This window comes from Pan paniscus, chromosome 7, assembly GCF_029289425.2.
Source record: "Pan paniscus chromosome 7, NHGRI_mPanPan1-v2.0_pri, whole genome shotgun sequence".
NCBI lineage: Eukaryota > Metazoa > Chordata > Mammalia > Primates > Hominidae > Pan > Pan paniscus.
The window spans coordinates 116,931,029-116,953,743 of NC_073256.2; the positions used below are offsets into that span (position 1 = coordinate 116,931,029).

Consider the following 22,715-nt stretch of genomic DNA (forward strand, 5'->3'; position numbering starts at 1 on the left):
CCACCTATGAGTGAGAACATTCGGTGTTTGGTTTTTTGTTCTTGCAATAATTTGCTGAGAATGATGGTTTCCAGCTTCATCCATGTCCCTACAAAGGACGTGAACTCATCATTTTTATGGCTGCATGGTATTCCATGGTGTATATGTGCCACATTTTCTTAATCTAGTCTATCATTGATGGACATTTGGGTTGGTTCCAAGTCTTTGCTATTGTGAATAGTGCCGCAGTAAACATACGTGTGCATGTGTCTTTATAGCAGCATGATTTATAATCCTTTGGGTATATACCCAGTAATGGGATGGCTGGGTCAAATGGTATTTCTAGTTATAGATCCTTGAGGAATCGCCACACTGTCTTCCACAATGGTTGAACTAATTTACAGTCCCACCAACAGTGTAAAAGTGTTCCTATTTCTCCACATCCTCTCCAGCACCTGTTGTTTCCTGACTTTTTAATGATCACCATTCTAACTGGTGTGAGATGGTATCTCATTGTGGTTTTGTTTTGCATTTCTCTGATGACCAGTGATGATGAGCATTTTTTCACGTGTTTTTTGGCTGCATAAATGTCTTCTCTTGAGAAGTGTCTGTTCATATCTTTTGCCCACTTTTTGATGGGGTTGCTTTTTTCTTGTAAATTTGTTTGAGTTCTTTGTAGATTCTGCATATTAGCCCTTTTTCAGATGAGTAGCTTGCAAAAATTTTCTCCCATTCTGTAGGTTGCCTGTTCACTCTGATAGTAGTTTCTTTTGCAGTGCAGAAGCTCTTTAGTTTAATTAGATCCCATTTGTCAATTTTGGCTTTTGTTGCCATTGCTTTTGTTGTTTTAGACATGAAGTCCTTGCCCGTGCCTATGTCCTGAAAGTTATTGCCTAGGTTTTCTTCTAGGGTTTTTATGGTTTTAGGTCTAACATTTAAGTCTTTAATCCATCTTGATTAATTTTTGTATAAGGTGTAAGGAAGGGATTGAGTTTCAGCTTTCTACATATGGCTAGCCAGTTTTCCCAGCACCATTTTTTAAAAAGGGAATACTTTCCCCATTTCTTGTTTTTGTCAGGTTTGTCAAAGATCAGATGGTTGTAGATACACTGCATTATTTCTGAGGGCTCTGTTCTGTTCCATCGGTCTATATCTCTGTTTTGGTACCAGTACCATGCTGTTTTGGTTACTATAGCCTTGTAGTATAGTTTGAAGTCAGGTAACATGATGCCTCCAGCTTTGTTCTTTTTGCTTAGGATTGTCTTGGCAATGAGGGCTCTTTTTTGGTTCCATATGAACTTTAAAGTAGTTTTTTCCAATTCTGTGAAGAAAGTCATTGGTAGCTTGATGGGGATGGCATTGAATGTATAAATTACCTTGGGCAGTATGGCCATTTTCATGATATTGATTCTTCCTATCCATGAGCATGGAATGTCCTTCCATTTGTTTATATCCTCTTTTATTTCCTTGAGCAGTGGTTTGTAGTTCTCCTTGAAGACGTCCTTCCCATCCCTTGTAAGTTGTATTCCTAGGTATTTTTTTCTCTTTGAAGCAATTGTGAATAGGAGTTCACTCATGATTTGGCTCTCTGTTTGTCTGTTATTAGTGTATAAGAATGCTTGTGATTTTTGCACCTTGATTTTGTATCCTGAGACTTTGCTGAAGTTGCTTATCAGCTTAAGGAAATTTTGGGCTGAGACGATGGGGTTTTCTAAATATACAATCATGTCGTCTGCAAACAGGGACAATATGACTTCCTCTTTTCCTAATTGAATATCCTTTATTTCTTTCTCCTGCCTGATTGCCCTGGCCAGAACTTCCAACACTATGTTGAATAGGAGTGGTGAGAGAGGGCATTCCCTGTCTTGTGCCAGTTTTCAAAGGGAATGCTTCCAGTTTTTGCCCATTCAGTATGATATTCGCTTGGGTTTGTCATAAATAGCCCTTATTATTTTGAGAAATGTCCCATCAATACCTAATTTATTGAGAGTTTTTAGCATGAAGGGTTGTTGAATTTTGTCAAAGGCCTTTTCTGCATCTATTGAGATAATCATGTGGTCTTTGTCTTTGGTTCTGTTTATATGCTGGATTGTGAAATTATTAATAATTTTAAATTTCAGGTAAAAATATTCTGCTAAATAACTGATGAAAGCTGCGAATACATAAAGAAGAACTAAAATAGAGGCCAAAAGCTGTTTTGGTGTCAACTTGCCCTCCAGGTCCAATTCTGGAACCTTCGTTCTCATTGTGTAGCCTTAGCCCAGTACTTGAACTTCATTTCCTTACAGATAATAATGGGGCTATTAACAGTCCCTACTTTACATACAGGATTGTTTTCAGGAAGCATTTAATATCTCACACAAAAACCTTAACAGCTGGACATGGTGGCTCAACACTTGTAATCCCAGCACTTTGAGAGTCCTAGGCAGGAGAATTGCTTGAGCCTAGGAGTTCAAGACCAGCCTGGGCAACGTGAGGAGACTCTGTCTCTAGAAAAAATAAAAATAAATTAGCCAGGCATGGTGGCACATTCCTGTGGTCCCAGCTACTCAGGAGGCCAAGGTGGGAGGATTACTTGCGCCCAGGAGATTGAGGCTACAGTGAGCCATGATTGCACCACTGCACTCCAGCCTAGGTGACAGAGCAAGACCTTGTCTTAAAAAAAAATGAATTAACATTATTCTTAGACCTTAAAAAGAAAAGAATTCAAAGACTAAAAGGATATGCTTATGACCCTAATGAGGTCAGCAAGACAGCAGTTATCAAATAGAAGGTCAGATATTAAAAATAGGAAATTAAAAATTATTCCAAAAAATAGTAAGATTATTGGTGGTAACAAAAGTGATATGAAACTATTTGCAAGAACAAAAAGGAGTAAAAATTTAAAAATTAATTTGTTAAAAAGTCCTGGGATGATACTAATATGAAATTGCTTAATTACACCTTAATTTCTCAAGATGTTTTCATCTTTTGTAAATCTTATGGAATTGAAGTTAAGAAATGATGACTGTAAAATATGCAAATAGGCACTCTCAAAATAATAATGTAATTTTGCCATACATGTTTGTAGTACAAAGACTTGTACAAATTTAATGAAAATTGTCTTTGAAAATAATGAAATGGCTAATAATCTTTTACTCTATCTTTTAGCATACGGCGGCATCAAGAAAGGAGAGCAATTTTGACCCCCGTTTTGACAGATTTTTCTGTCCGAATAACTGGAGCACCTGCTGTCATTTTCACCAAAGTAGTTTCTCCAGAAAATTTGCATACTGAGGTTAGAACATAATTTTGATTTTATTTTAGTCTAAGTAATGGAATTGCTCCTCTTTGTTTGTTAGGGATTGCCACAGTTTCAGCCCATAGGACTTCAAATTAGCTCATTAATAATAATGGCTACTATCATAGCTAACATTTATGGAGCACTTTGTAGTACTCTTCAGTTATTGCTTTCCTTGTAATAACTCATTTAGTCCTCATAATAATCTTATTTGCTACTCCTGATATCCGTATTTTGTAGATGACAAAACTGAGGCATAGAGGAGCTAACCAAGCTACCCAGATTGTTATGCATACCTTAGTTGCCTCATATATAGCTACTCTTGTTGCCCTCTAGATTGTTATAAGGTTCAAACTGATCAATAGAAAAAATAATTATAAGAGGAATCTGAGAAGCTAAATTTCTATAAAAATGAAAATTATCCTTGTTTTTATATTATTAGCTGCTAATTCTACCAATTGCATTCATACTATTTAACCTAGTAGTATAAGATCAATTATTTGCAAGTTTTCACAGGATGTATGCCACCAATAAAGCCAAGTTATTTTTAGTACAAATTTTTGTGCTCTTGGGTAATGTTACGGTGACTATTTTTTTTTAATCCTGAATTGGTATACTTTTTTCCCTTTTTGTCAATACTTGAGGAATAGAATAAGAATTCTAACTAGAGTGAATGAATACAGAGAACTTGTGGAGGAAAAAATTGTTTAACCAAAAAAAAAAAGGATAATTATTTCAGACATGCTGTTCTTTATGGGTTTATTAAAAGCTGCTCTAAGCTGTCTCATTTGCATTTGGACTAGTCATAGTCTCCTTAAATCCATTCCTCTGGATGATACTATAAGGGGAAGATCTGTTGGACATTTCCAAGCATTTGAACATTGTCCACATGCACATCATGACAAGAGGCAGGACTTATTAAGTGAAACTATTGTATTGGTTTTTTGTTTTGTTCTGTTTTCCTTGTCTGAACGGTTTTCCAGTGATAAATGTTCAAGTGACTAGGTTTTGCAGAACAGCACCAATTAAGTTATGGACATCTACCCAATGCTGCCAAGATTTTAGCAGTTTAAAGAAGTGAAATTAATTAGTCTAGCTGTCTTTAGCTTCAACACTCCGTTTTCTTATAAATCATTTAGAGTATATCCTTTGGAGAATATTCATACTGTGGCTCTTAGCAATTAATTGCCTGCCTAAAATTGTCTGTTTACATCTGTCTGCCCAACTAGATTATAACCTCCTCAAGAGCAGGTTGCCCTTCAAGGCCGACATTATTCTTTGTGATATTCATAGGACTCTACTATCGTACCTAGTACTTAGGAAATGCTCAGTAAATATTAGTTGGTTTGAATTCATGAACAAGATTATGCTACACAATTATATTGTTGCTACATATCGAAAACAATAATAATAGTTTGAGTTATGGAAAAGTCAAATAGGTATGAAAAGGTGAAGACTTCTTATTGTTAGTTGTGTATATCTAGCACAAGGCCCAACATACAGCAGGCCCTCATAAATATGAAATTTATCTGTTAAATTGTGTCAAGTGGCTGTGCTCACCATTTTTGCTCTTCTCCTTAATGTATGAACTTGAGTCCTAGGAAATGTCACCAAAGTAGTGAAGGTCAAATAAGTAAGAATGATAAATTATCATCTGAAAGCTATCATGTTTCTTTATCTGTATTCTACCGTTTTTGCTTCAGGAGATTTTAGTGTGTGGCCATTCCTTAGAAGTGAATATAACCACAAACCTGGACTTCTTCCTAAGTGTGGCTCAAATTCAACTCTTACATCAGTTAATAGTAGCAAATATGACTGGACTGGAACCATCAAACAAGGCTGCAGAGGTAACTGTTACCTGATTTTGATCAGTCTTACTGCATTTGTTCCAACTTTACATTCACAGTAGGAAAACTATAATTAAGCTGACTGCTTTCTGCTTAATTATTCTGTGTTTAACTTTATTCAAAATATAGTCATAAGTCATTTTGGATTGATATTCTTTATTTTAGAAATTTGTTTGGTCTCTATTCCTCTTATTTATCATGTATCTTTGCAAAATTGCTGTGGACTGACCTCAGAGGAACCTCTGTTTTATACATAATTTTATTAGCCTGCTGAAGTTCTAAAGTATGATGTGAGAATCCTGGTATAGCTTTCATTTACTCGGATACATTACAGTAATAAGGCCTCTTTTGGAAGTGAACTTTCTAAGAGTACTATGGGAATATCTTCAATAAATAACTTGTAAAGCATTTGTTTCCCATGCTCAGTGGGAAATGAATGGACACAATCATAAAAGTTGAATGCCTGCCTAGAATTTTAATTTTGATACAGTGTTCATTGGAAGCCTGTATTGTAACCACAAAGTATGTCAGCAAGAAACAAAGAAAGCTATTCGTTAGATTCTTCTCAAGATATATTTTCTTTGCATTTTGTTTCCACATTTCTCTAACATTCTGTACTTAGAATAAATATTTTATAAAAACTCAGGTGAACAAACTGTTTATATATGAAAAAGATGTTGCTTTTATTTTTGTCATGAGTTGTAAAGAAGGCTTTAAGTTCTGTTTAGTAAGAAGGTAGGAAATGAAGAGGAATTTAGGTCTCAAGTCAGCACTGTTTCCATTCTGCCACAGATTATGTATTATAACTGTGACATTATTCTTTCAGTCTTCTTTATTTTTAAAAAAATTATTTTAAAATGATAAATCTTTTATCTTTTGTAAATGATTTTCTAATGTAATCATCCTTTACTAGCCATGATATCTATTTATTCAATATCTATTGTAAAAGGACTTTAGAACTACATATTATCCAAAATATTGAGTTTTTAAATATACATTAGGGAATCCATAAAAATGTAATTATATGACATCAAAATAAGCAAATTAAAAATATTTCCCCATGCATTTTCGATGAGGCCTCTGAAGCAAGTTGAGTTGGATAAAAGTAAATTACATTCCTATATTATTTGTGCCAATTTTATGAATGTCTCCTGTCAAAGAAATCTAACTCTCAGATCACTGATTGTTTTAGGATTCACATAACTTAGCAAATTGGTTATTAACTATTTATCTACATAGTTTTAATGCCTCTTAGGGGGATCAATTTCAGTAAATAAAGGGATACTCGGAGTTACTATCCTTCCCTGAATGTTGAATCATTACTGACAATTCCATAAACTATATAGGCATTGTTTTCTTCTGCTTTAAAAAGGTATCTGTGGCTATGTGTTTCTTCTTAGAGATCATATTACAAGTACAGATGACATGAACATTTTTAAATGGTTAAAATGGTAAATTTTATGTTATGTATATATATATCACAATTAAAAAATACAGGCTATATAATGAGAAAGGACTGTTTGGACCTTTTCCCAACCCTGGTGGGACATATCTGTAAAACTTTCAGTATTTTAGAAAAGACCTACAGTGCACTGGAAGAATATGATTCAATTTTTAAATTATTAGCAGAACTCATATCTGATAGTCTATGAATATAAAGACATTTTAGTTACATAGAACACTCCGTAATAAGTCAAAGGTATATTTTGAAAGGGCTAGTTGATTGCCTTTAGTGTGGTTTCACAACAACACTACCAGAATTTTTTTTTTTTTTTTTTTGAGATGGAGTCTTGCACTGTCGCCTGGGCTGGAGTGCAGTAGTGCCATCTCAGCTCACTGTAACTTCCACCTCTCAGGTTCAAACGATTCTCCTGCCTCAGTCTCCCACGTAGCTGGGATTACAGGTGCCTGCCACCATGCCCAGCTAATTTTTTTGTATTTTTAGTAGAGATGGGGTTTCACCATGTTGGCCAGGCTGGTCTCCAACTCGTGACCTCGTGATCTGCCCTCCTTGGCCTCCCAAAGTGCTGGGATTACAGGCGTGAGCCACCGCGCCTGGCCTTTCTTTCTTTCTTTCTTTCTTTCTTTTTTTTTTTTTTTTAACACGGAGTCTCACTCTGTTGCCCAGACTAGAGTGCTATCTCAGCTCACTGCAATCTCCACCTCCTGGGTTCAAGCAATTCTCCTGCCTCAGCGTCCCGGGTTGCTGGGATTACAGGTGCGTGTCACCATACCCAGCTAATTTTTGTATTTTTAGTAGAGACGTGATTTCACAATGTCAGCCAGGCTTGTCTTGAACTCCCGACCTCAGGTGATCTGGCCCCCTCAGCCTCCCAAAGTGCTGAGATTACAGGCGTGAGCTACTGTGCCTAGCCAACAATTTTTTTTAAAATTCCTTTTGAGAACAAAAGAAAAATAGGAAAATTAAACCTGGCTAAGTTATTGGGAAAATGGAGGAAGATATATATGTTAGTATATATAATATAATCCTGATATTATAAACAACTACTATTTCATAGGAATTATGGATTAATAATAAGAATCCCATTTATCAGGTTTTCTAGAAGGCACCCTGTGAATTATAGACCAGTAAATGTCAAATCTGTTCTAAGTCCACCATCTGATACTATGTTGATGCAACATAAGTATCAACATAAGAAGAAATTATGTATATTTAATTATGTATAATTAATATATATAACATTAAATATGTATATATATTTCTTTTCTTTTCTTTTCTTTTGTTTAGTAGAGATGAGGTTTCACCATATTGCCCAGGCTGGTGTTGAACTCCTGGCCTCAAGGGATCCATCTGCCTTGGCCTCCCAAACTGCTGGGATTACAGGTGTGAGCCACCACTCCTGGCCTAATGTAGTATATTTTTTGAAGGTGTTAACATTTTCAGACAACCTTTGGCAATATTTATTTGAAAGATTAATTTTGGCTGGGTGCCTAGTGGCTCACACCTGTAAGTCCAACACTGGGAGGCTGAGGTGGGCGGATTGCTTGAGCCCAGGAGTTCACAATCAGCCTGGGCAAGATAGTGAGACCCCATTTCAACAAAAAAAAAATTAAAAATTAGTTGCATGTGGTGGTGTGTGCCTGTAGTCCCAGCTACTTGGGAGGCTGAGGTGGGAGGATCACTTGAGCCCCAGAGGTCGAGGCTGAAGTGAGGTGTGATGGTGCCACTCCACTCCAGCATGGGTGATAGAGCAAGAGACCCTGTCTCAAAAAAATAAAAGGAAGATTAAAAATTATTCAAGAATAATATCACTTGGGAGGCCAAGGTGCGGGCAGATCACTTGAGCTTAGGAGTTCAAGACCAGCCTGGGCAACATGGCAAAACTGCATCTCTACAAAACACACACACACACACACACACACACACACACACACACACAAATTAGGCAGGCATGGTGGCATGTGCCTTTAGTCTCTGCTACTTGCAGGGCTGAGGCAGGAGGATCACTTGAACCTGGGAGGTCGAGGCTGCAGTGAGCCAAGATCACACTATTGCACTCCAACCAGGTAACAAAGTGAGACCCTGTCTCAAAAAAAAAAAAGTATAATATGATAGGGGGATTATGTATTAGTGGAGGAAACATCTATTCAATAAACAAAGGGGAAAAATGCACATATCTTTGAAACTAGAAGTGAAAACCGTAATCTGAGGATTCTTGCCAGAACCAATATTTAATATTAATTTTAATTAAAAAGACAACTAACACATAATGAAATTTACCAGTTCACAGCCAAAATGACTGGATGATGGATTAGGAAAATTGTCTCCCACATTAAACAAAAATTTTCCAATATTTTTGTTCTGAAAAATGTGTTTTAGATGGGGTGAGGCCACTAGACCAATGGGCCTGTATTCGTACTATTAGATTTTCACTGTCCCCTTCAAGTACTATAATTTCCATGATTTCTAGCTCCCAGAATATTTGGTTTCTGCCTTTAAATGAACCTTATTTCTCTATACATACAGGTTGAGTCCCCTATCTGAAAACTCAAAATTTGAAATGCTTCCCTGAGCATTTTCTTTGAGAGTCATGTCATGTTAATACTAAAAAAATTTCAGATTTTGGAGCATTTTGGATTTTGAATTTTCCAATTAAGGATACTCAACCTGCGTTATGACAGGCTGAGAAATTACATAAAAGAAACAAATTTAATATTCAAAAATCAAAATGCATTCCATATTACAAAATACATTTCCTTCCTTATCTAGCTCGCTGCGATAGTTCACCATCCCATTCTATATTTCATGTTTCCGTGACATCTGGCTCTAGAGGACTAGTACAACAGGCACGTTATTTGGGATTCTTACATGTTAGTTCCTTGCCTTTTACATGAGGTGAGAGTCAACCTTTTGGATACCTTAACAGCCAAAGCCAAATTTACAATTCTAAGTTTACTCCCAAAACAGAGCTCCACTACTCAGCCTTGACTTCTTAACCAGTGTTTAACAGGACTGTGGTTGACACAATTGGTTTACCCTTCAGAAGGTTCTTTACCTTCTTACAAGATAGTCTTAGTCTCATAAAGGCCCAATTATATAATCATGGGCATTAGTTTATTTATTATAATATGGTTTTATTTTTATCAAATTAGTAAATGAATTTTAACAACCAAATTTTGCTAATGAAATACATCAAAGTAGCATCAATCCCTGATACCCTCACCTCATTCTGCCCAACAGTCAGCCACTCTTTATAAGCTGTTTCTTCAAGTATTTATTTCCATATTTCTAAATAACCTGAATGGCCTATCATATCTTGATTCCCTATTACCGTATTCACTTGCTATTTGTTGTTAATAAGGGTTCTATCTCTTCTGCACTTCCTTTCTACACTTCCATCTTCCCAGTATTCTTATATTCTTTTTTGTCAATCTTAATTGTTTTCATTATAAAGATGATATAAATATTGTTCATTGCTTAGTGAATTAATGTAGTGTGATAATATTTCTTGTCATTTTACTATTGAAGTTACTCATTGCCACATTTTCTTTTTTTTCTTTTTTCTTTTTTTGAGACGGAGTCTCGCTCTGTCTCCCAGGCAGGAGTGCAGTGGCGCAATCTCGGCTCACTGCAAGCTCCGCCTCCTGTGTTCACGCCATTCTCCTGCCTCAGCCTCCCGAGTAGCTGGGACTAGAGGCGCCCGCCACCACGCCCGGCTAATTTTTTGTATTTTTAGGAGAGACAGGGTTTCACCGTGTTAGCCAGGATGGTCTCGATCTCCTGACCTGGTGATCCGCCCGCCTTGGCCTCCCAAAGTTCTGGGATTACAGGCGTGAGCCACTGCGCCTGGCCACTCATTGCTACATTTTCTATTTACTCAGTTTTTAAAAAATCTCTGTCTTCCCTCTCACTAATGCGCACCCCATTCCCATCAGTGGCTCTACCATAGTTCCTCGCAATTTAATTTTTCACACTGTAAATCTTATCGAATAGCATCACCTCTGCTTTTCCCCCCAGAGCCATTTTTCCTGAAGTTCTTTTTCTGCCTTCTCTGTTCTGGGACTGTTAGTTCTCTAGACCTGCTGCACACTTGGCATAAAACAGCCAGATGAGAGAAGATTGTGATTTGAGGTTGGTGTAAAGAATGTTAGAGAAAATCTAGGGAACAATAAAATAATGTGTTCTTCTATTAATATAAATTAGTAAATTGACCAATATCTTTATTCTATCATTCTAAAATGTTAAGTATTATTATTTACTACATTAAAAAGTATAATAGTATAGAAAAATGTTGTCTGGCTAATATCTACTTGGATATTTAAAGTTTTTTATGAAATAGAAAATAATGCATTGGGCTTTTTTGCTATGAACTGTCATTGAGCTTATGCCATGTGAAGTGATGGTAGAGGTTGTTTGGGGTGGTATTTTACTGTTTTAACTTAGAAATAATCAGTTTTGTAGTTGTGCTTCATTTTAGGCATAGAAATTCTTGTCTTTTAGTAGAAAGTGAAAAATTCTCCAAGACATTCTTGACCAAACTAAGGATTGTCAGAAATAATTAGAAATAGGAACTTGAAGGTAAAGAAGAAGGAAAGGGACTTTAATTGTGTGGTTGCGTAATAACAGATGTCTTCTGGAATAGAATTTCAGGTAAGATGAGGGATATAGAGGAAATGAATAACCAAAATGTATGTGGGTAAAGGGGGGTTTGAGAGAGGAAACTGAGACTGGCATGAAGGAGTATGTCGATTTTCTGGTCGGTCTTGCTGCTTACTCTCTTGAGGTAGTCATGAATGGAAAAAGCCAGATCAGAGGCTACATATTTCTGTATTTAGGAAAGGAGATGGGAATTTTGGACGATATGCATAGGGTGACCTCCTATTGGTGTTGCTATGCTGAGTATTTTGTTTCCTTTCAGAGGCACCTGGATAGACCACTTGTAACCAGGCAATAAACACAGACTCCAATAAAATATGGATTCAAGCAGAGCCTTAAAAGGACAAGAGGGGCTGTGACGGAATACCTCAAATTTCTTAAAATCTAGGCCTGGAAAAGATATTAAGTATTTTACTGCCTATCTTCTCCAAGGGAAGGATTTCTTAGGTACATTGAACTCTCACATCTGTCACAATTTTAGTTAGGCCTTCTCAACGTTAAAATTATTGTAATTTTCTCCTGATAAACAAGCTTGTGCTGAGACAGGAAAACACCACAGTTGCCTCAAAGTAGATGTAAGACATCAAGAAGACAATAAAATTTTAAAATTTTCAGCCCCGATGATGTTTATCCCTATAGATTTCTTTGCCAGAAATCCAGTAAATGCATTAAGTTTTCCTCAGGCTCCAGTAAACTGTCTACGCTAGTCTTATTAGGCATTGTTCATTGAGAGCTTACTATATGCCAGATACACTGGCTACAGTCTGACAGAGGTTTGAAAAATAAGTACACTATGGTCTCTGCCCTCTAGGCTTTTATAATCTGGTTGGGAAGTAAAGCATAGACAAATGGAATGATAACTAAGAACTCAGAGCAGTATATGAAAAGTGTTAAATATACTCTATGGAAAATTAGACTTATGAGTCCAGGGAAGAAAGAGAAGGCTTTAGGCCAGATGATCAATGATCTAGCTTCATGAAGTGGAATACATAGAAAAGAGTAGCCTATTTATTTATTCAATAAATATTGAATGCCTCCTATGCGTCAAATACTATTATGGATACTAGGGTGACAGCATTAAACAAAAGAGGTAACATTTCTGTTTTCATGTCTAATGCACATATATTTAGTAGGGAAGACAGACAATAATAAATATTTGGAACTACCTCAAAATATAAATACACCTACTCGTGTGCAGAGATTATATAGCTTTACATTTTCTGTAACTGATTTAATCTTTCTTACAAGCCTAAACTTCATTTAGATTAAGGATGTTGGTTGTTAGAGAAGAGAAGCAGTAAGGGAGTATACATTAAATTTGCCATCAATAAAAAATAGTTTCAACATGGAGAAATAGCATGAATAAAGACGTGGAGGTTTCTAAGCATTAGGATTTTTTGGTAGGACAGTGAAAAAAATTAATCTTTCTAGAGTGAAGGAACTGTACAGGGAAATAATGGAAGATACACTAAGAAGTGTGTATTTTATCACGAGCAGTTGGGAACCAAAGTTTATAGACTTGAATGAATGGTATGACATAGAAGAAATGGTATTTTAATGAAATTTGTTATGCTTAGTCTTTTTTGGCAAAGGATTTGAAGTGGCATTCAATAAAACATAAAAAATGAAAACTGCAGACTAATACCTCTGGAGAATATGGATGCAACAATCCTCAACAAAATGCTAGCAAACTGAATCCAGCAACATAGAATGAATTATACACTATGGCCACATGGGATTACCCAGAAATGCAAGGTTGGTTTAATATCTGAAAATCAATTAACGTAAAGCACTATATCGGTAGAATTTTTTAAGTCATATGATTATCTCAATAAGTGAAAAAAATTTTTTGACAAAATCCAATACCCTTTCATAATAAAAACATGCAACAAACTAGGAATAGAAGGGAGCTTACTCAACTTGATAAATCACAGTTATGAAAAACTCACAATTATCATCATAGTTGATGATAAAAGACTAGATACTTTCCCCCTGAAATCAACAATAAGACAAGAATGTCTGCTTACATCACTTCTATTTAACATTGTACTGGAAGTTCTAGTTGGAGTAGTTAATTTCACCCAGTATGCTTCCAATCCCTTACTATGTTTAACTTTATAAGCAAAAACTGATCATATGGAGGTCCTCTTACAGAATGAGAGACTCTTAGAACTGTCAGGTACTTCAGAAATTGTGTTATTTAATTGATTCATTATCATTCATTAGCCCACATGAGAGTGAAACTCTACTTAGCCTCCTGCTGCCCTCTGTGAGCCTTCTTGCACTCCCCACTCCTCTTTTCAGTGGACACAACCAGAAAACCTCAAGTATCCTCAGAGTTTGACAGAAACAGGAGAGGGTATAAGCTTGATGCCATATTAAGCTGTTTTCCATTGGATGAGGAAAGCATAGCTTCCTGTTTGTTAAAACGGGATTTCTGTTTTCTTAAAACAGTATAGGTTCCTGATTCTTAAATTTCTTCCTGATAACTTCTTCTCTTAAATCCAGATGATTTTTCTGATGGAATCCTTGCTAGAAAGCCAAGTTAAGGCCTCAGAGCTGTTCATTTATTTGCCATCCACCCTTTAGAAAATGCTTAGACTGGGTCAGTCAGCAGTCTATATCTATGCACTTAACTCACTGTCCAGGGCACCCAAACATTTATAGAAGAGGAAGATTCAACATAGCAATGTCTAATACCTGAGTCATCCCGTCTTCCCAACTAGTCTAATCGTTCTTAATGAGTCTTGCTGTCTGTCCCCCTATTTTTCTGTTATGGCCTGACTTTTAATATAAGGCTGATTCTGAATCAGATTAATCAAATGCATGTTAAATTTGAGTGGTGGTTTTGTGGGGAGAGGGAAAAGATGGGCCAGTAAACCCTAAAACACAGAGCAATTATTTTGCACATCTTTGAAAGTGCTTTACAACAAATGAAGAAACAGTCTATGCTCATGGATGGGAAGAATCAATATTGTGAAAATGGCCATACTGTCCAAAGTAATTAATAGATTGAATGCTATTCCCATTAAACTACCATTGACACTCTTCCCAGAATTAGAAAAGAAAACTTTTTTTTTTATACTTTAAGTTCTAGGGTACATGTGCACAACATGCAGGTTTCTTACATATGTATACATGTGCCGTGTTGGTTTGCTGCACGCATTAACTCGTCATTTATGTTAGGTATTACTCCTAATGCTATCCCTCCCCCATCCCCCCATGACAGGCCCCGGTGTGTGATGTTCCCTGCCCTGTGTCCAAGTGTTCTCATTGTTCCATTCCCACCTATGAGTGAGAACATGCAGTGTTTGGTTTTCTGTCCTTCCAATAGTTTGCTCAGAATGATGGTTTCCAGCTTCATCCATGTTGCTACAAAGGACATGAACTCATCCTTTTTCACAGCTGCATAGTATTCCATGGTGTATATGTGCCACATTTTCTTAATCCAATCTATCATTGATGGACATTTGGGTTGGTTCCAAGTCTTTGCTATTGTGAATAGTGCCACAATAAACATATGTGTGCATGTGTCTTTATAGCAGCATGATTTATAATCCTATGGGTATATACCCAGTAATGGGATGGCTGGGTCAAATGGTATTTCTAGTTATAGATCCTTGAGGAATCGCCACACTGTCTTCCACAATGGTTCAACTAGTTTATACTCCCACCAACAGTGTAAAAGTGTTCCTGTTTCTCCACATCCTCCCCAGCACCTGTTGTTTCCTGACTTTTAAATGATCTCCATTCCAACTGGCATGAGATGGTATCTCATTGTGGTTTTGATTTGTATTTCTTTGATGACCAATGATGATGAGCATTTTTTCATGTGTCTGTTGGCTGCATAAATGTCTTCTTTTAAAGTGTCTATTCATATCCTTTGCCCACTTTTTGATGTGGTTGTTTGATTTTTTTCTTGTAAATTTGTTTAAGTTCTTTGTAGATATTGGATATTAGCCCTTTGTCAGATGGGTAGATTGCAAAAATTTTCTCCCATTCTGTAGGTTGCCTGTTCACTCTGATGGTAGTTTCTTTTGCTGTGCAGAAGCCCTTTAGTTTAATTAGATCCCATTTGTCTATTTTGGCTTTTGTTGTCATTGCTTTTGGTATTTTAGTCATGAAGTCCTTGCCCATGCCTGTGTCCTGAATGGTATTGCCTAGGTTTTCTTCTAGGGTTTTTATGGTTTTAGGTCTAACGTTTAAGTCTTTAATCCATCTTGAATTAATTTTTGTATAAGGTGTAAGGAAGGGATCTAGTTTCAGCTTTCTACATATGGTTAGCCAGTTTTCCCAGCACCATTTATTAAATAGGGAAGCCTTTCCCCATTTCTTGTTTTTGTCAGGTTTGTCAAAGATCAGATGGTTGTAGGTGTGTGGTATTATTTCTGAGGGCTCTTTTCTGTTCCATTGGACTATCTGTTTTGGTACCAGTACCATGCTGTTTTGGTTCCTGTAGCCTTGTAGTATAGTTTGAAGTCAGGTAGCACGATGCCTCCAGCTTTGTTCTTTTTGCTTAGGATTGTCTTGGCAATGAGGGCTCTTTTTTGGTTCCATATGAACTTTAAAGTAGTTTTTTCCAATTCTGTGAAGAAAGTCATTGGTAGCTTGATGGGGATGTCATTGAATCTACAAATTACTTTGGACAGTATGGCCATTTTCACGATATTGATTCTTCTATCCATGAGCATGGAATGTTCTTCCATTTGTTTGTGTCCTCTTTTATTTTGTTTAGCCGTGGTTTGTAGTTCTGCTTGAAGAGGTCCTTCAGATCCTTTCTATGTTGTATTCCTAGGTATTTTATTCTCTTTGTAGCCACTGTGAATGGGAGTTCACTCATGATTTGGCACTCTGTTTGTTAATATTGTATAGGAATGCTCGTGATTTTTGCACATTGATTTTGTATCCTGAGACTTTGCTGAAGTTGCTTATCAGCTTAAGGAGATTTTGGGCTGAGACGATGGGGTTTTCTAAATATACAGTCATGTCATCTGCAAACAGGGACAATTTGACTTCCTCACTTCCTGATTGAATGCCCTTTATTTCTTTCTCTTGCCTGATTGCCTTGGCCAGAACTTCCAACACTATGTTGAATAGGAGTGGTGAGAGAGGGCATCCTTGTCTTGTGCTGGTTTTCAAAGGAAATGCTTCCAGTTTTTGCCCATTCAGTATGATATTGGCTGTGGGTTTATCATAAATAGCTCTTATTATTTTGAGATATATTCCATCAATACCTAGTTTCTTGAGAGTGTTTAGCATGAAGGGCTGTTGAATTTTGTTGAAGACCTTTTCTGCATCTATGGAGATAATCATGTGGTTTTTGTCATTGGTTCTGTTTATGTGATGGATTATGTTTATTGATTTGCATATGTTGAACCACCTTGCATCCCAGGGATGAAGCAGACTTGATCATGGTGGATAAGCTTTTTGATGTGCTGCTGGATTTGATTTTCCAGTATTTTTTTATTATTATTATACTTCAAGTTTTAGGGTACATGTGCACAACGTGCAGGTTTGTTACATGTGTATATATGTGCCATGTTGGTGTGCTGCACCCATTAACTCGTCATTTAGCATTAGATATATCTCCTAATGCTATCCCTCTCCCCTCCCCCAACCCCACAACAGTCCCCAGTGTGTGATGTTCCCCTTCCTGTGTCCATGTGTTCTCATTGTTCAGTTCCCACCTATGAGTGAGAACATGTGGTGTTTGGTTTTTTGTCCTTGCGATAGTTTTCTGAGAATGATGGTTTCCAGTTTCATCCATGTCCCTACAAAGGACATGAACTCATCCTTTTTTATGGCTGCATAGGATTCCATGGTGTATATGTGCCACATTTTCTTAATCCAGTCTATCATTGTTGGACATTTCGGTTGGTTCCAAGTCTTTGCTATTGCGAATAGTGCCGCTATAAACATACATGTGCCTGTGTCTTTATAGCAGCATGATTTATAATCCTTTGGGTATATACCCAGTAATGGGATGGCTGGGTCAAATGGTATTGAGGATTTTCGCATCAATGTTCATCAGGGATATTGGTCTAAAATTCTCTTTTTTTATTGTGTCTCTGCCAGGCTTTGGTATCAGGATGATGTTGGCCTCATAAAATGAGTTAGGGAGGATTCCCTCTTTTTCTGTTGATTGGAATAGTTTCAGAAGGAATGTTCCCAGCTCCTCTTTCTACCTCTGATAGAATTTGTCTGTGAATCCGTCTGGTCCTGGACTTTTTTTGGTTGGTAGGCTATTAATTACTGCCTCAATTTCAGAGCCTGTTATTGGTCTATTCAGAGATTCAGCTTCTTCCTGGTTTAGTCTTGGAAGAGTGTATAAGTCCAGGAATTTATCCATTTCTTCTAGATCTCCTAGGTCATTTGCATAGAGGTGTTTATAGTATGCTCTCATGGTGGTTTCTATTTCTGTGGGATCAGTGGTGATATCACCTTTATCATTTTTTTATTGCATCTATTTGATTCTTCTCTCTTTTCTTTATTAGTCTTGCTAGCAGTCTATCAATTTTGTTGATCTTTTCAAAAAACTAGCTTCTGGGTTCATTGATTTTTTGAAGGGTTTTTTGTGTCTCTGTCTCTTTCAGTTCTGCTCTGATCTTAGTTGTTTCTTGCCTTCTGGTAGCTTTTGAATTTGTTTGCTCTTGCTTCTCTAATTCTTTTAATTGTCACATTAGGGTGTCAATTTTAGATCTTTCCTGATTTCTCTTGTGGGCATTTAGTGCTATAAATTTCCCTCTACACACTGCTTTAAATGTGTCCCAGAGATTCTGGTACATTGTGTCTTTGTTCTCATTGGTTTCAAAGAACATCTTTATTTCTGCCTTCATTTCATTATTTACCAAGTAGTCATTCAGGAGCAAGTTGTTCAGTTTCCATGTAGTTCTGTGGTTTTGAGTGAGTTTCTTAATCCTGAGTTCTAATTTGATTGCACTGTGGTCTGAGAAACAGTTTGTTGTGATTTCTGTTCTTTTACATTTGCTGAGGGGTGCTTTACTTCCAATTATGTGGTTAATTTTAGAATAAGTGTGATGTGATGCTGAGAATAATGTATATTTGGTTGATTTGGGGTGAGGAGTTATGTAGATGTCTATTAGGTCTGCTTGTTGCAGAGCTGAGTTCTGGTCCTGGATATCCTCGTTAACCTTCTGTCTCATTGATCTCTCTAATATTGATAGTCTGGTGTTAAAGTCTCCCATTGTTATTGTTAGGGAGTCTAAGTCTCTTTTTATGCCTCTGAGGACTTGCTTTATGAATCTGGGTGCTCATGTGTTGGGTGTATATATATTTAGTATAGTTAGCTCTTCTTGTTGAATTGATCCCTTTACCATTATGTAATGGCCTTCTTTGTCTCTTTGATCTTTGTTGGTTTAAAGTCTGTTTTATCAGAGACTAGGATTGCAACCGCTGCTTTTTTTTTTTTTTTTTTTTTTTTTTTTTTGCTTTCCATTTGCTTGGTAGATCTTCCTCCATCCCTTTATTTTGAGTCTATGTTTGTCTCTGCATTTGAGATGGGTCTCCTGATGAATCCAGCACATTGACGGGTCTTGACTCTTTATCCAATTTGCCAGTTTGTGTCTTTTAATTGGGGCATTTAGCCCATTTACATTTAAGGTTAATATTGTTATGTGTGAATTTGATCCTGTCATTATGATGTTTGCTGGTTATTTTGCCCGTTAAATGATGCAGTTTCTTCATAGCATCGATGGTCTTTACTATTTGGCATGTTTTCGTGGTGGCTGGTACCAGTTGTTCCTTTCCATGTTTCGTGCTTCCTTCAGGAGCTCTTGTCAGGCAGATCTGGTGGTGACAAAATCTCTCAACATTTGCTTGTCTGTAAAGGATTTTATTTCTCCTTCATTTATGAAGCTTAGTTTGGCTGGATATGAAATTCTGGGTTGAAAATTCTTTTCTTTAAGAATGTTGAATATTGGCCCCCACTCTCTTCTGACTTGCAGGGTTTCTGCTGAGAGATCAGCTGTTAGTCTGATGGGCTTCACTTTGTGGGTAACCCGACCTTTCTTTCTGGCTGCCCTCAGCATTTTTTCCTTCATTTCAACCTTAGTGAATCTCACAATTATGTTTCTTGGGGTTGCTCTTCTCGAGGAGTATCTTTGTGGTGTTCTCTGTATTTCCTGAATTTGAATGTTGGCCTACCTTGCTAGGTTGGGGAAGTTCTCCTGGATAATATCCTGAAGAGTGTTTTCCAGCTCGGTTCCATTCTCGTCATTTTCAGGTACACCAATCAAACATAGATTTGGTCTTTTCACTTAGTCCCATATTTCTTGGAGGCTTTTTTCTTTTATTTTCTCTTTTTTCTCTATCTTCAATCACTGATACCCTTTCTTCCACTTGATTGAATCGGCTACTGAAGCTTGTGCATGCGTCACGTAGCTCTCATGCCATGGTTTTCAGCTCCATCAGGTCATTTAAGGTCTTCTCTACACTGTTTATTCTAGTTAGCCATTCATCTAATCTTTTTTCAAGGTTTTTAGCTTCCTTGCGATGCATTCAAACATCCTCCCGTAGCTTGGAGATGTTTGTCATTACCAGCTTTCTGAAGCCTACTTCTGTCAGCTTGTCAAAGTCATTCTCTGTCCTGCTTTGTTCCATTGCTGGTGAGGAGCTATGATCCTTTGGAGTAGAACGGGCGCTCTGGTTTTTAGGATTTTCAGCTTTTCTGCTCTGGTTTCTCCCCATCTTTGTGGTTTTATCTACCTTTGGTCTTTGATGCTGGCGACCTACAGATGGGGTTTTGGTATGGATGTCCTTTTTGTTGACGTTGTTGCTATTCCTTTCTGTTTGTTAGAAAAAAACTTTTTTAAAATTCAAATGGAACCAAAACAGAGCCTGAATAGCCAAGATAATTCTAAGCAAAAAGAACAAAGCTGGAGGCATCACACTACCAGACTTCAAACTATGCTATAAGGCTACAGTAACCAAAACAGCATGGTACTGATACAAAAACAGATACATAGACCAATGAAACAGAATAGAGAACTGAGAAATAAGACTGCACACCTACAACCATCTGATCTTTGACAAACCTGACAACAACAAGCAATAGGGAAAGGACTCTCTGTTTAATAAATGGTGCTGGGAGTGCTGGCTAGCCATATGCAGAAAATTGAAACTGTACCCCTTCCTTATACCATATGCAAAAGTTAACCCAAGATGGATTAAAGACTAAAATGTAAAACCCCAAACTGTAAAAACCCTAGAAGAAAATCTAGGCAGTACCATTCAGGACATAGGCATGGGCAAAGATTTCATGACGAAGATGCCGAAAGTAACCCAACAAAAGCAAAAATTGACAAATGGGATCTAATTAAACTAAGGAACTTCTGCACAGCAATAGAAACTATCATCAGAGTGAACAGACAACCTACAAAATGGGAGAAAAATTTTGCAAACTAACCATCTGACAAAGGTCTAATATCCAGAGTCTACAAGGAACTTAACCAAATTTACAAGAAAAAAAACAACCCCATTAAAAAGTGGGCCAAAGACGTGGACAGATACTTCTCAAAATAAGACATACATGTGGTCAAGGAACATGAAAAAAAGCTCAGGATCACTGATCATTAGAGAAAGGCAAATCAAAACCACAATGAGATACCATCTCACACCAGTCAGAATGGCTATTCTTAAAAAGTCAAAAAACAACAGATACTTGCAAGGTTACGGAGAAAAAAGGAATGCTTTTACACTGTTGAGTGGGAGTATAAATTCAACCATTGTGTGAGACAGTGTGGTGATTCTTCAAAGACCTAGAGGCAGAAACACCATTTGACCCAGCAATTGCATTACTGGTTATATACCCAAAGGAATATAAATCCTTCTGTTATAAAGATACATGCACGTATATGTTCATTGCAGCACTATTCACAATAGCAAAGACATGGAATCAACCTAAATGCCCATCAATGATAGACTGGATAAAGAAAATATGGTAAGTATACACCATGGAATAGTGTGCAGCCATAAAAGGAACAAGATCGTGTACTGTGCAGGGACATGGATGGAGTTTAAAGCCATTATGCTCAGCAAACTAATACAAGAATAGAAAACCAAACACCACATGTTCTCACTTATCAGTGGGAGCTGAATGATGAGAACACATGGACACAGGTTGGGGAACAACACACACTGAGGTCCATGGGTGGAGGGGTGAGGGAGGGGTGGAGAGATGGAGAATATCAGGAAGAATAGCTAATGGATGCTGCACCTAATACCTAGGTGATGGGATGATCTGTGCAGGAAACCACCATGGCACAGATTTACCTATGTGACAAACCTGCACATCCTGCACATGTACCACTGAACTTAAACGTTAAAGGAAAAAAAAAAATGCTTTTCTTTTGCATCAGGGGAGTTAAGAGAGAATGGAGAGAATTGTTGCAGATAAGGTCTGTTTGTTGATTTTTCTCAGGATATGAGTCTCGGGGGACATGTAAGAAAGAAAACATAGTGGTCAAGAACTTGAGCTTTGTTGTTGGAGTCCGGCAATAAATCCCATCTCCTGTGTTTACTTTCTGTGTGGCCTTGGACATGTTACTTTAATTCATGTGAGCTTCAATTTAATCATCTGCAAAATTGAGATAATAATAGTCTTCCCCAATGGGGTTGTTGTAGAGATTAATTGGGAAGCTGTTTCTTAAGCATTTTCCATAGTGATTGTTATATAATAAGAACTCAATAAAAGCCATCACCATCATTGTCATCTCATCTAGAGATCGTTAATTTTCATCTCTTTTTCTATCTACTATATTATATCTTGCCCAAGATCCTTCTCCGGTTTGCTTGATTATAGAGCATATATGATTATTGCTTAATGTTTTTGAGCTTGATTGGATAAAAGAATGATGTAATATTATGCTCCAATGTCCTATTTATCATCTGGCAGGCTTTGAAAGGGTGTCTGTTCCATAGACTTCTGTCCAGTTGATAACACAGTTTGCTCCAGCAGCTTATTCCTCAGGTAAATGAGATCTTGCTGAAACTACAGTTGATAGTGAGATGCTTCTGTAAGCACTGGGGTTTTTTTCAGGTGGCAGACTAACAGAAGGATGTGTGTATCCCACTGCTTTGCTCTGCTCACCTTGCTCTTTTCACTCAGGATTCACTGTTGACTTTTCTCAGCCATAGGAAAGGTTTACATAACCAATCTTCATGAAATCAGTTAGGACGGTTATTAATGGGTCACTGTCAAATTAATTATTGCTGAAATTTTAGCTCTTTGCAAGAGATGAAGCAACTGTTAAAGCTGCATTGAAAGATACTTGCATTTTCTCCTCAAAGATTCATTATTCCCAGTGTTTCTCTTCATAAGCTCTGTATGGTTAGTGACCCATATATGACCCTCTAAAATTGTTGAGAGCTTCAAAAGTCAATCCTATATTGAGTGCCCTATATTTTTTTGAACTATTTGTTGGGGGTTACATATAGATGAAAAATGTTAAACTTTCATTAATATAACAATGTA

General features: G+C 37.1%; 1 protein-coding gene across 5 annotated transcripts in view; it reads left to right on the forward strand.

Moving 5' to 3' along the window:
• Positions 1-22,715, forward strand: part of VPS13B (vacuolar protein sorting 13 homolog B) — an 868,795-nt gene that overhangs the window by 567,197 nt on the left and 278,883 nt on the right. For all 5 annotated transcript variants that reach the window (XM_055116771.2, XM_063606452.1, XM_057303059.2 and 2 more), the window contains exons 32-33: positions 3,130-3,256; positions 4,963-5,106. In XM_055116771.2, the coding sequence (XP_054972746.2) occupies positions 3,130-3,256; positions 4,963-5,106 (271 nt within the window). The remainder of the gene's footprint in view (positions 1-3,129; positions 3,257-4,962; positions 5,107-22,715) is intronic.